The sequence below is a fragment of the Stegodyphus dumicola genome, chromosome 8 (assembly GCF_044657685.1).
Source record: "Stegodyphus dumicola isolate Sdum_Otavi_A_Nest chromosome 8, ASM4465768v1".
In the NCBI taxonomy this organism is placed as follows: Eukaryota; Metazoa; Arthropoda; class Arachnida; order Araneae; family Eresidae; genus Stegodyphus; species Stegodyphus dumicola.
Window position 1 is genome coordinate 17735661 of NC_140775.1, and position 14289 is coordinate 17749949.

General features: G+C 29.6%; 1 protein-coding gene across 12 annotated transcripts in view; it reads right to left on the bottom strand.

The window, feature by feature from the left end:
- Nucleotides 1-2877: 2877 nt before the first annotated feature.
- LOC118186693 (homeodomain-interacting protein kinase 2-like) overlaps nucleotides 2878-14289 on the bottom strand; it is a 270441-nt gene continuing 259029 nt past the window's right edge. For all 12 annotated transcript variants that reach the window (XM_085821621.1, XM_085821618.1, XM_085821619.1 and 9 more), the window contains one exon: nucleotides 2878-11047. In XM_085821621.1, the coding sequence (XP_085677747.1) occupies nucleotides 10624-11047 (424 nt within the window). In that variant the 3' untranslated portion in view covers nucleotides 2878-10623. The remainder of the gene's footprint in view (nucleotides 11048-14289) is intronic.

Sequence of the window (14289 nt, forward strand, 5' to 3'; positions counted from 1 at the left end):
GAACAGGCTTGCTGCATGGGCGTTTTCCCCATGTGCAACGTGTATACGAGCCAGTTCCCCTTGGAAAGTCCTCCACGAAGGCATCCCTCCCCTTAGGCATATAGCCATAGTGTGCTTTGCCATAATTAAATAAACCAAACCAATCAAATGTCTCTGTGAAGTTTGCACAATTTTTAATTCATTTCATATAGAAAAACATAACGAACATTTCATCAATTGTTCCTCTAGAACTACATTTAAGTATATAAAGATTTTATATTTATAAAGCCCTTCCACTTCCAGTGTTGAAATCATTTTTATAAAATTCTTTACCTTATTTTGCAATTGGAAGTATATGTTTTGAAATTAATATTTATGATAATGAAGTCTGTATTCATCTTTTTAGAATACTTTCCATTAAATATAGAATAGTAGTAGCATGTTATAGTATGAAATGTAGTTATGTAGATAGATCCAAAATTTTCTGGCCTCATATACTTCGAAAAGAAAGGAAGAAAATTTTAATATGCTCACTTCCAAAAGTTAAGCATGAAGATGTAAAATGTAAAAAAATCAACAAATACTGCTTTGATTGACACAAAATTCGGCAGGAAAGTAGCACATATATTTATGCATAAAACAAAATCAATAATTATACACAAAAATGAAAACAATATTAAATTTTTTCAAGTTATCAGATAATGACATACTGGAGACTTAAACAGAATTATGTATAAAGTGAAAATAAACAGCATAAAATGAAAAAAAAAAAAGGACCTTAATAGGGTATGTGATACCCCCCTCATCTGTATACAAATTTTACACCTTGTGACCATGATTTCAATTAGGTTTCAACCAATGCAGAATTAAGCACTCGCCATTCTTCTTATAGAGTAGTTTCCAGCTCAATAAAAGTGGCTGGAGGTGGGAAACGTGAAGATACAGCACGGCCGAGAGCATCTCAAAGATTTTCAATGGGATTAAGGTCAGGCGAATATGCTGGCCACGCCATATGCGCAATCCCTTCACTCTCCAGTCAGTCATTGACAATGTCAGCTCTATGGGGTCGTGCATTAAAACAAAAGTAGGGCCAACTGCTGCAGTGGGTTCTAGGATTTCATCTCGATACCGGACAGCCGTCAAAGAACCCCTTTTAAAGATGTGGGGGTCGGTGCGGTAACGTAATGAAATCCCTGCCCACACTATAATGCTTTCGCCTCGGAATGCGTGATGTTTTGGGACTGATTGCGTGTTTGTTTTTCACGCCATATCCTTATACGCTTGTCATCTGGCTCCAGGGCAAATCTTGACTCACCAGTAAACATGACATTGCCCCAGTCAGACACATTCCAATTGACATGTTCCCGGCACCACTGTAATTGTGCCCCTCTTGATTGGACGGATAGAGGAACACAAACTCAAGGTACCTTGGGCGTACAGTCCACTCATATGTAATCTTTGGCGTACAATAGCTACAGCTATCGCATTATCAATGGACGCTGTAACCATAGATGTCACATGTGTAGAAGTCGCTCTGCGATTCCACTTGGCTACAATAGGAATACATCGATCTTCCATGGGGATTGTAACCCATGGGCGACCGGCTACGAGCCTTCGAACAACTGTCTGTGTGGTTTGGAATTGTTTCCATAACCGTGAAATTACAGAATGATGAATGCCGAAGAAAAGAGCAACATCTGTGATCCTCCTTCAATGCGCCCCACAGCATGCCAGCGCTCAGAATCTTCCATTCGTCTTCTAGAAGTCATAGAAACGCGTATGTCTTGAAGACAAATTGTACGAAAGTTTTAAACATTTTCTATCAGCACTTACAATCAACTTCTGTAACCCTTCATAAAGCTGGCTTCTTATAAGACTGCCTTTTTTGCATATTTCTTGACATGAAAGCAAGATTGGTTGTTACCTAACATATTTGCATACTTCCATCTACCTCTGCAGTGAATTGCATCCTTTTCAATTCTGAATGACTTCCAGAAATTAGGATTTTCCTCTCCGTGCTTAACATTTGGAAGTGAGTGTAGTTTAGTTTCCAACATCGATATCCTTTACACATTGTTTAATGAGAAACTATATGTCCTTGCTCAAGAAATCTGAAGATTTGTCTTCTAACTGCTCTTTTCATGCCAGCATCATCATCATCAAATCTCGTTCCACACAAGTAAATTTCAGTTTGAAGAACACATAATAATCACTTGGAGTTAAATATGGTCTTTATGAGGGTGGTTAAGCTCCTTAAACCCACAGCACTGTTCTTGAATTGCAGATATATTATTATTTTTAAACAGAAATAGGGGTATCCATTTTGAAGTGACTTTGTTCATGTAGAATGTGTAAAACAGCTATATAATATAGACCCAATCTTGCAGCTATAATTTTTATCTCCTATCACTCAATAGTCCCTCTTGAACATGAGCAGTATTTTAATGCCAATGTCTCCAATAGTTGACCTTCACAAGAATCATCATTTGCAGATTCTTGGTCCATGTGCAAAACTGTTTAGCACATTCTTTCCTGCAGAATAGAAAGGAGACAAACTAGCATACACAATTTATTTTTCTGGAACTAAGATTGCCTTTAGTCACTTTGAATTACAGAACTATATACCATTTTACATATTTCAGAACAAAGTAGCACTTTGCTTTATTCAGTAAACAGGCAAAAATGAATGTATACATTATCTTTAATGAAGGTTCCAGATTGTTCATTTAGTATTGACACTGCATGTTTGCATGAGAATTTGTTGCTTAACAAAATTTTATCGGTGAGGCCAGGAACTTTTGAATTTACCTACATGTGTCATAATAATGTGGATAGTAGATGTGTGCTATAATATGCAAGACAATAGTAATGTGCTAAAATTAGGACAAAAACAGTACAGATGTTTTTATGAATTTATTTAACAATTTTGCCTAAATTTTTTTCCATTGTTGTTTTACAAAATTTACACTAATTAAGAACAGTATAGGATTAGGTACACAGTTCAATTTGTTAATTTCTTCTGTAATTCGCATATCACTATTAACTATAAAAAGTGCACAACATTTGAAGCATATATCTGCAAATTATCAATAAGCAGAGAAAAATGTGTGAGAAAGTACATTAGAATCCTAACATTTTCACATTTCCACCACCACGAAAGATGTTTACAGCATCAGTTAAATACAACAGCAAGAGTTTTAAAAAAGTTATATAATAAAGCAACAATTTTTTTAGTTATTTTCTCTTTTACATTTTCTTACAAATATTCCAATAATCCTTAACTGTAACCCATAACAATTAAAAATTAGTTAAGATACAGTATTTGCATAAAATACATTCCTGCAATAGCACAAAAATAAGTATACATATTCAACATTTATGAGGGCATTGCGGAAATGGTTACTTCAATCAAATACTCATACTTTAATACTGGAAAAACCACAAATGCAAAAAACTTTTCCCAATTTTATTTAGTACTGTTTAAAGCTATAAAGAAGGAACACAAATAATTACAGCAGCTATAATACAAACAGGCACATATGTTCCATTTGCATAACTACTTTGGAAATACACTCATTTCATAAGGCATGTGATATTTCAAAGGTACAAAAAAGCATGTCACATGCTATACTCCTATACTATATATAATTTTTGGCACACTAAAAAGATAGCACAATAATTTATTTAATAGGAAACACACAATGGAATGATATTTGTTTACATTTAAATACACTATAACTAAAGCAAAGAACAGAAATAATGTTCCTGTGACAGAGTTTTCAATTCACTTCAATCTCCCCATTAGTAAAATAAAATAATCCATGAAAAGTAATAAAAAAAATTAAATCAAGGCCTAAAATTTTAAATTTAAAAAAAATCACATTTCAGAAAAAATATAATTTTTCTCATATTACAAGTCTTCAACATTTCAGTAATTAATTATACTAAAACTAATAAAAATATCATCACTTTTAATATGTATACATGATAAATTTCAAGGATTACCAGTTTAACACATTTCAAAAGCTGTTCAGTGGGAGACAATTTTTTTTTTTTTTTTGCAAATTTTTTGTAAAGAGGTCTGTTTACAAGATTAAATTGCATGCACTTGCCAAATGCTAGGATAATTTATCATTAACTTATCTTATTGAAATATTAACTTGAAATTTTTTCCAGAATAATGCTTCACAGTCATTCATACAATACATAGCTGCCAACACTGAAATTTGAAAAACCATGAAATTTTTGCAGGTTTTTATGAATTTCAACGCCATTTCAAAGGAACTCCAAAGTGATTTAAAATTACTTTATAATGCACGATTCAGGTTAATAAACTATTTTGAGGGAATATATTAGCATTTTCCTTAACGTTCTTTGGGTAGTTACATTTTTTAAATTTAATTTAGATTAATTAAAATTTTAATACTCTAAATTAAATTTTAATTATTCTAATTAAATTTTAATACTCTAAAGTATATACTATAACTTAATTTCTTTTTAGAGTGCTTTTACATATAATGAGAATAAAATGAATTATTAATGTATATAGTACCTGTGTGGCTACACCTAGTAACATATATTATACTGAAGTAAATTTAATATATATATTAATAGATTAAACATTGCTTGAATCTTCATATAAAAATCTAAAAATTCTACAGAATTTAAAGACAGCTCAAATTAAATAAAATTTAACAAAAACATAATAAAATGTAATAAAAAACACAATTCAGAGGAACTAAAATTTAATAAAACTTACTTTGAAAATCCCAAAGGGGGAGAGAGAATGGAATTTGCACAATCTATTAAAAATTAAAAAGTGGAAGATTCAGTGATCTACTAGGAGACCAGGAGATTTGATGAAACCAGGAAAGCTGGCAGCTACGACACAATTATTGATATCAATTTATTAATCGATAAATTAAAAACACATTTCCTCTTGCTCAATATTTCAATTAATATAAGTATCCACCAATAGCTGAGAGGATAAAACTATTGAACATTTGTAGTGTGTCCTGTGTTCAATTCCTGGCAAACAAGTTTACTAGATGGAGTTCTTGTTCTTTCCCATATGTGAAAATGAATAATTTTCCCTTGGACATTCCTCTACAAATGTATCCTCCCTATAGTGTTTGATAATAATTGATTGATTATGGGGAGGACTATAAAAATAGTCCTCTTCATAATCAATCAATTAAATATCAATCTTCCTATAATCAATTAATGAACTAACCATTAAATTTTACAGGCTTATAATTAGCTCAATGTGTGTGAGTAAACTTGATTTTTTTTCATAAAAAGTAAAGTATGTCACAGTGTAGAATATAAATTACATATTATTATTCTGTCTTATAATTCTATTAATATTTATTCCACATTGTAAATAATTATATTTATCAATAGAGAAATAAATTATACCTAAAAAGTTCTCAATGTTCAAAACCAATCACTTTAATCACTATTATATCTGCTAGAAAGCAAAAACTGAAACATTTTCATAATTTATTATCCACAGATTCTCATATATGTCTTAGCCTTAAATAAAAATCAGGAATAAATGAATAAACATTAAAGGATAATTAAACTTAAGTTTAATGCAAAAATAAATTAAAAAGGTTGCAGCATTATCTGTTTCCACGCGGGACAAGATTAAATATTTTCTGCAGTTGCATTAACATTATTAAATGTAGAGCTGCTTCTCTTAAAACTGTAATAAACAAAGAAGGTCTAATAAGAAAACTATTTGATGGCATACACTAGAAGAATTTTTATTGGAAATCCTATTAGGATTTGTTTTCTATGTTTTAATAAGAAATATAAATATGAAAAGTATATGTATCTATTAAGCATAACAATGGTTAACTTTATTCATGTACAAGCTACTTTGAAATTTAAGCAAATAAAATTAATTCCTTAATTTTATATTCTTGAAACCCAATAAAACTATTAATTAAATTCTATTCCTTACTTTTATGCTTTGGATTATGCATAATAGTTTTAGTATATATGTTAATATAGTTAAGTAACACACATTAAGTTTCAACTCGCTTTTGAAATTTTAACACTAGTTGAACACACTTAATATAACAATAAAATAAAGCATTCCTAGATACACATTAATTTTTTCATATTTATGAACAGATTCATTTGTTAACAGGTAGGCTTTACATCTAAACTAGAATAACTATTTATAGCAGGTTTCACATAAAACCTAATACTAGAATAACTATTTATAGCAGGTTTCACATAAATAAACAATTACTTTCAAATTTAAACACCTAATTTTTCCAAAGTATATTTGTGACACTTAAATTCAGGAAGAAATTTTTCTGAAAAAACCATGTTTTAAAATGCACACATCTGACAGCTGAAGACTTGTAATTAATGAGCATTAAAATTGTATTCTCTCCATATACATTTTGGCATTTATAAAACACTTGATACAGACATACACATTAATATGTGTAATAACAATAAAAAGACTTAGAGGTATGTTAAAATACTTAGCAAACAGGAGGTTTATCATTATGTTGAGACTAGCTTAATTACAATTTGTTGCTAAGGTATTTCTTAACTTGAAAATAAAAACATTCTGGTCATATAATTTACAATTTAAATTAAATAAAGCCACAGAATTAAATTAACAGCGACAATGAAAAACAATCACAAAATTATCTTGGGACACTTTACAACACATTCTGTTCATAGCAGTTAAAAACAAACACACAATTATAATTTAATAGATAAAAATTAGCAAACAGTTGTGGATACATCATTAGTTGCATCACCAAGCTAAATAGTGAGTACCTGCATACATATTTTCTAGTGCCGTGCAATTGCCATATTTTCCAAAATAGTGCAATGGCAAAATCACTATATATAAATAAAATAATAAACTTCCCATAAATAAAATTACACTTATAACTCTTCTACAATGTATTATAATTACAAAAAAACAATCTGGTGAAAACAATGCAGTCATTTTTAAATGCTTATAACATGAAGGAAAATATAATGCAATCTTATGAATTATGATATATTAATATAGTCTCACTATAATGTATAATTCAAATTATATTAATTAGTAAACAGTGAATTTCACCTGTACGGGCAGATAGTACATCAAATTTCGTACGGCAAAAATTACTTACTGACCTGGGGAAATACAGTGCAGTGTCATGTATCTTTGAAATCTTCAAATCACTCTCAGAGAAATGCAACATACATACATATATGTATATATATTAGGAATAATATTAATTTTTTTCTGCATTTTATGTATATCTTAACTTTTTAGTCACCATATAAAAAATGGGCATATGCATTTTATATTTATGAAAAAAAAATCCTTTACAAAATTTTATTCTAATAACAACTGTGGTTTCAAAACAAAATATATTACAATATGCAGCTATAAAAATTGGATATTTTTATGTCACTACAAAATAAAAGTTGGATTTACATATTGTAATATTAATGAAAATTAAATTACACAGAAGTAAATTCTCCAGGCCTAGTAAGTATTTCAATCAAAGGAAAGCCAGTAGACACACACACACTTAAAAAAAAAAAAAAAAAAAAAAAAAAGATTAGGTAGCACAGCAAAATTTATAACATACTGAAGTAAACTGACTACCCAACATGGAATTTAAAATATATGATTGTGGGGAAATTCAATCTGTTAAATCCTCATTTTTGTTTATTTAAATTAACAAAAGAATTTTAATGAGGAAGAATTTTACTGAATTTTATTATAAAGGAAAAATGAAGTTTAATTGAAATCAAATCATAGAAGCCCAATCATGCTAACACACCATCAATAGCACAATTATTCTCAGTCACTATGACATCTCATTTATAGTAGGAAATGTCACTGAAAATCACATCATGAAATTTAAATTAGTTAGCATACTAATATATATCACAGTATCTAACATAGAATTCAGAAACATCAAATAGTTTTAGAATTCCTTTTTTCTTATTAGGGAAAATTAAAATTGGTTTATTGCTTTTAAATTGCAACGAAATACTTTAGCTTACAATATTAAGCTCATCCATATTTGCATAGTATGATTTTTTACATTGGCACGCTATATGCGAATAGGTTCTTCTAAAAACAAAACTATCAAACACAATTCATGCAAAAATAATTGTAATACCTATCACTCTGATGAACAAACCGTAAGAAAACCATAGGACACTTGTTTGATAAATTGTGACAATGCAAACACTGCATATCTTTTTTGCATAGATAAATATATAATATAGGCAAAGCTACACTTATTGGAACATCTTGTACACATCTTACTAGAAAATTCTTTAAAATAAAATAATAATAATAATTTTAAAAAAATTTAAAACATTTGATTTTTCGGTATTTATTCAAAAACCTTATTTTGTTCAATTATTAGCTCTCTAGATCATGGTAATTGACCAAAATACTATGTTTGAAATAGTGGTTCATAATTGTATCATCATAAACCAGGCATAAGTTAAGAGGTTAGTGCATACAAGATATTGTATTTTGCTATGTTTTATGAATTTATCATACAGTGGCAATAAATTTACACTACACCTACAAATTGTAGCTTGATCTGAGCATTAGCAACATCATCTATTAAATTTACAGTGCATAAATTAATATTGCTTTAAAAATAACAAATGTAGAAAACAATTTTAATGTAGTTCAAGAAAAATTTTACCTTAAGGTAGCATTATAAATTAAATATGAAATAAATTAATTTTTTTAGTTTTACATTAGAAGCTATTCTTTAGATAAAAATATTCCAGTCATATAATTTACAATTTTTTAAAAATAAATCCAATGGTACAAGCTGTCAGACAATGACATACAATAATAATAAAAAAATTCATTACATATTCTTCCAGTGTACTTGTAAGTATTTCAGTAAAAAATACACTTTTTAGAAAACTTCTAGGACAGTAATTCATAAACATCAAAACAGTAATGCATAAATATATAACACTCACTATTTTTGTTTTGTAATACTATATATTGGATATGCATAGTTATAAAGTTAATATCATAATATAGTTCTCCTCTTTAAAGCATACACCACAAATTTATATATTTATATTATACCAATATTTCTGAAGTTATTAAAACTTAATTATTTATACTACTAATAATTTTAATGCTTAACATGCACTTTATATTCATAAACATATAAATGCTCTTAAATATATTAAAATGATTCACTAAGGTTTTTAATGCGGGAAATAAATACATGAAAATACATGCCATTCAGAAACATTAAAATTAAACTCCATTCAATATAACTTAAATGGAATCGACTTTTTTTGCAGTACTAATTAGCTAAAAAAGATTGCATAATACATCATTTTCATCTGAAAATGTATCATTGTATGTTTTAACATATCCAATAACTTAACATAGTAATCAGTCTCACTCTCTCTATATATATTGGATAATTTCTCATAAAATATTATAGTTGCATATTTATGCCCATTATATATGAGTATATGAGAGGAAAATATTATTGCTGATTAAAAGAAAAAAAACAATTACATATATTACAACAGTGCTCCTCAATTAACATACACCTCTATTAAATTCTGTTAACTTAGTATACCTGATTTACAATAAAGCTAACTGCATCTGAAAATATATGTGGAATATTAGCATCAGATAATATGGCAATTTTTGATGCTCCACAGTTATCTTTCTTTTTTTAAGCATCTGAAGAAATACCATAAATTTAAATTTATGCATAGTATACATGAAGTGTAATCACCATAACTTTTTATCAGCAAGAAATATAAATTCAAAATTTGAAATTACTTTTATCATAATCTGGAATGAGCACCGAATAAATAATGATTTCTTTATGATAGTTAAAAAATTTACTTGCTTCACATTTTGATTTATAGTGTAATTTTATATCAATTTCCTAAGACAAGTAAACTTCAAGCTTGTATTATTATTTGCTTTTAAAAAGGACTTATTCATACATGAAGCTTATTCTAATTGTTAATAGATTAAAATTCACGATTTCAGACCACAGTTAATACTTACAAGACTATTCTTTTATGTTTGCATTAATCTTACATACAAGTTGACTATTCCAAAACACACATATTGTACTATACATATTTTCTACTTGCAATGCAATAATCGAAACATGAAATAAACAACATATTATTAAAAATAATATATTCTATATTGCATACTCCTCATTTTAAAACATGGGGGAGAGGAAAAAATTACTGCAGCTCAGGTGACATATCTAATAAATAATATGTGCCAAAAATCTGCTCACTTAACATTTCAGAATATGCAATACGGACTCGTTTTTATTTTAGCCCACTTTTTAGCGAAATTAGTCATAGGAAGGTCTTCCTGAGATTACGACTAGCATCTCCTTTGCGAATATTTTAAGCTGCATCCAAACAGTTTAAAAAATTGTCATTTCAAGATATAAAATTATTTGTTTTGCAGTCTATAATATATAAATCATATAACAGTCTCACTTTTTAAAAATGTTCACTGATAATAAATGAAAAAAACTCCCAAACTTTAGTCCTGAAGTTTAACAACTGCTAGTTTCACACACTTTTCTCTGGATTTTGCTTCACAGCATGCAAGGCCAAAATATCAAAACATTATTCTGGATAATTTCTGCGAGGTTCCTCATTAAACATTTGGCAAAACTGCTGGTACTTGGACTTTATAGAGTTCACATTATAAGTATACAAGGCTGAGGCAGAAGCTGGAGCTGAACTAGATGGAAAAGAAACAAGAGGAACAGCTGTCGTAGGAAGTATAGTTGTGGAAGCTCCGACTGTGGCAGGCTGCATATGGGCAGGCAGAGGATGACTGCTGGATCCAGAGTAAGGTATTGACGTTGTTATGGCCGTGCGGCTTGTATGGTGATGGGCAGGAGGTGGTACAGGTAACTGAGTCGATGCAAAGGAAGTAGAACTTGAAGGTTCTACACTACTCAAGATGTACTTATGGGACTGGCTTGAGTCATAAACTGGTTTCAGAAGATTTGAGGAAACATGAACAGTCTGCTTACAGTAATCCCTGTAGAAAATCAAAAAGATAAAAAAATTTAAGAAGATTAAGATGGAATTTTTATATGATTCAAAATTAAAATCTAAAATGGCAAAATTACAGCTATATTATGTAACAGCAAGTTTTTAAGTCTTTCCTTCTTATATAAGACAAATACATAATGTAAACAGATATGATCTTCAAATTAGTTACCATATATATAGTACCTTTTGTCCAGTTTTAGATCAGAACTATCAAATCAAAAAATTTATCTTTCATTATACTATTCATGATCAAACTAATTAATTTTTTTATTTTTAAATTACATTTTGGGCTCTTGCCAGAGTAACATTTTTCAATACCCCATTCTCTTTACTTATAGTTTTGTCTGAAAACTTTTGAAAGTTAAATTTGATATTGCACATATTTCATATACTAAGCTGCAAGTGCTTGATATACATTTCTCATGATTTTGATAAATTTAAATATTTATTAGTCCAGAAGGGCTATTAATTTCATTTTGGCATTTTGCATTGAAAACTTTAAAAGGCTGTATCACTTTTCCAATTGTTGCCACCAAAAATTATCACATTGTATTATATTTAAAGGAATTTAAAATGAAGATTCTGCACAAACGTATGTATGTATATGTTTCTCGCACTGTGATAAAACAACGGTATCTAGAGCCATCAAATTTTGAATAATGTAATCATCCTGCGAACATGGCCATCTGGAAGCCCAAATTTGAAATTTCTTTTATTACCGATAATATATCGGGGGTGGGGATTTTTTCTCCGGCAAGTAAGACTGTGAGTCGGATTTGCTGAAGATGTGCTCTTTAAAATAAAAATTATTTTGTAATATTGCTGTTGAAATGAATTTTATGGTTTAAGTGTGAAGAACATGATATTTAATAAATAAAGGTAACACACAAACGTTAAAAAAAGCTCTTTTGGGCTTAATATAAAATCTGATTTTTAAAAAAATGTTTGTCTGTCTGTTAAAATAGTTACATTTACACATGTATTTAAAGAAAAATATAAAGGAAGCAAATTGAGGTATAAAATTAAAAACAATTTTCTTAGATCTTAAAATTCTAGCTATTTAGAATTATTTAAAACTGAAGGCAGATTATTTTCCCTTGGATATAACCTAAAGATGGTTCTGGACTCCATGCATATTATATATTGCTTTTAGATTCTACCATACCTGCCAACCTCTAAAGATAAAAATTCAGAAGATTTCTCCCCCAAATTCAGAAGAACACGAAGAATTAATATCATGCTTTGATATTAAAAAAAAAAAAAAAAAAAAAAAAAAAAAAAACAATTTATACGAATAGAAAAAAGAAAATTGTACTTACATTAGTAAATCTCAATTAAGTAGTAACTAAAAAATTTATTAGGAAACATAAAACAAGAACTTAATGTTACACAAAAAAATTATTGCAATGAATTTAGAGAGCATTTTTTGGCTTTAGCCAAAAATTCTTTGGAAACAATTAGTTTCCTCATAACATTTAGCAATTAAAATGTTTTCTAGAGTTTTTGGTGAAACTGAAGAACGAAACATAGTTTTGCTTTCCTTCACAACACTGAAGACTCTCTCGCACTCAGCATTACTGTGTGGAATTACGAGAATAGCACATAAAGCTCTTGCTAGTGTATCATATTTTGGTGTTCCATCAGCTCTTTTTATTCTTTTTAAGGTACCAACGAGGACATCAAGTCTATATTCTCCAGAACTGGCAAAGTCTTCAAACTGTGCAGCAGAAAATTGGTTCTGTAGTTCATCTAAAGCATCATTATGGCATTCATTTTCTTTAATTGTTAACAAAAATGGAAATTTATCAATAAAAAAACGAATCTTTTCAAACGATGAATTTTCAATTTGTTTCAAATTTGCCACTTCAGCATTTAAAAGAACTTCATTTTGCTAAGGAAACTTCCTTACAATGTAATCACAGGCTGAGGAAAAGTACTTTCTGACACATTGAAAAAATTATTTTTTCTCATGATCTTTCAAAGAATTTACAAGTTCCCTGGTTTGATATTTCTGAACAATCTTGGAGTCGGGAAACATCCATCTGAAAAGTTGACCAGCGCAGCGCTTAGTGGCACGTTGTGTTCGATGAGGAATGCAGTAAACAAATACTCTGCCAAAATGACATCGGCATCCGAATTTGTAGCCAAATTTGAAAAAAAAATCATCCACTTTCTTTGACGTTGTCGAAGTCGAAGCCGAAGCATTAACTTCATGCTTTTTACACTTAACATGCTTCACAATGTCGCTTCTTCCACCGTGACTTATTATGAAGTCACACACGCACACGTTGCAAAATGCAGTTATTTCCTTTGAAGGATTCTTTAATTGTTGGAAATTCGGCTTTGTAGGCAGCCGAAAATATTGAAAATACGTTTTTTTTTTTAAACTCATTTCGTAACAACGATGTATTAAGAAAATTTGTAGCACGTGCAAAAAACAGAAAAAAACAGAATGCGACAATCCACGCTCGCTGAATCCGAGCTGAGTAATTCCACAAGTTCAGCGCATTGGATTGGCTGGTTTAGCGGCGACTTGGGAGAAACCATGGAGGTAGGAAAGGGAGGAGGGGCCATTCCGCGCTAGAAGTGAAGCACTGCTTTGAAGCTTGGGTCACCAGACGGGGTGTTTTTTGTTTACATTCAGAAGCTCGCTTGACAAAATTCTGATAGTATTTCGACACACGACAGTTCCATAGAAATCGAAAAAGGGACACTCTCGCATGAAAGAAACATTCATAGTGTGATGGATAATAGCAATTTGTATAGTTTACTGACATTTACGCAAAAATCACATCTTGGTTATTTTTCGATAACTAACAACAGCGATTTTGATTATGAATTTGTTTTATAAAATTCTAAGCTGTTGCACTACAAAAATATAGATTTTAAGAAAATTGCTAAAAGAGATCTGCCAAAATTTATTTTCTAGAAGATTTGAAAAGTTTGAAACTTGATGGCTAAATGTAAATATAAAATTATGTATGTTAAAATATTTGTAATTAGGCGCATAGGTCAGATTAAGTTTTTATTAAATAGAGTAACGCATGCAAGGGCTATCTGCCTAAAGAGAGAGATGCCATCGTGGGGGAATTTTAAAGAAAAACTGACCTTTGAGTGGGTATTAAAAATAATACTTATAATTTTCATTCAAATTATATTCATATATATTTTTTATGTAAAACTTTCAGGTGTATGCTAAATTAGTGTAAATTACTTAATATAGTGAAT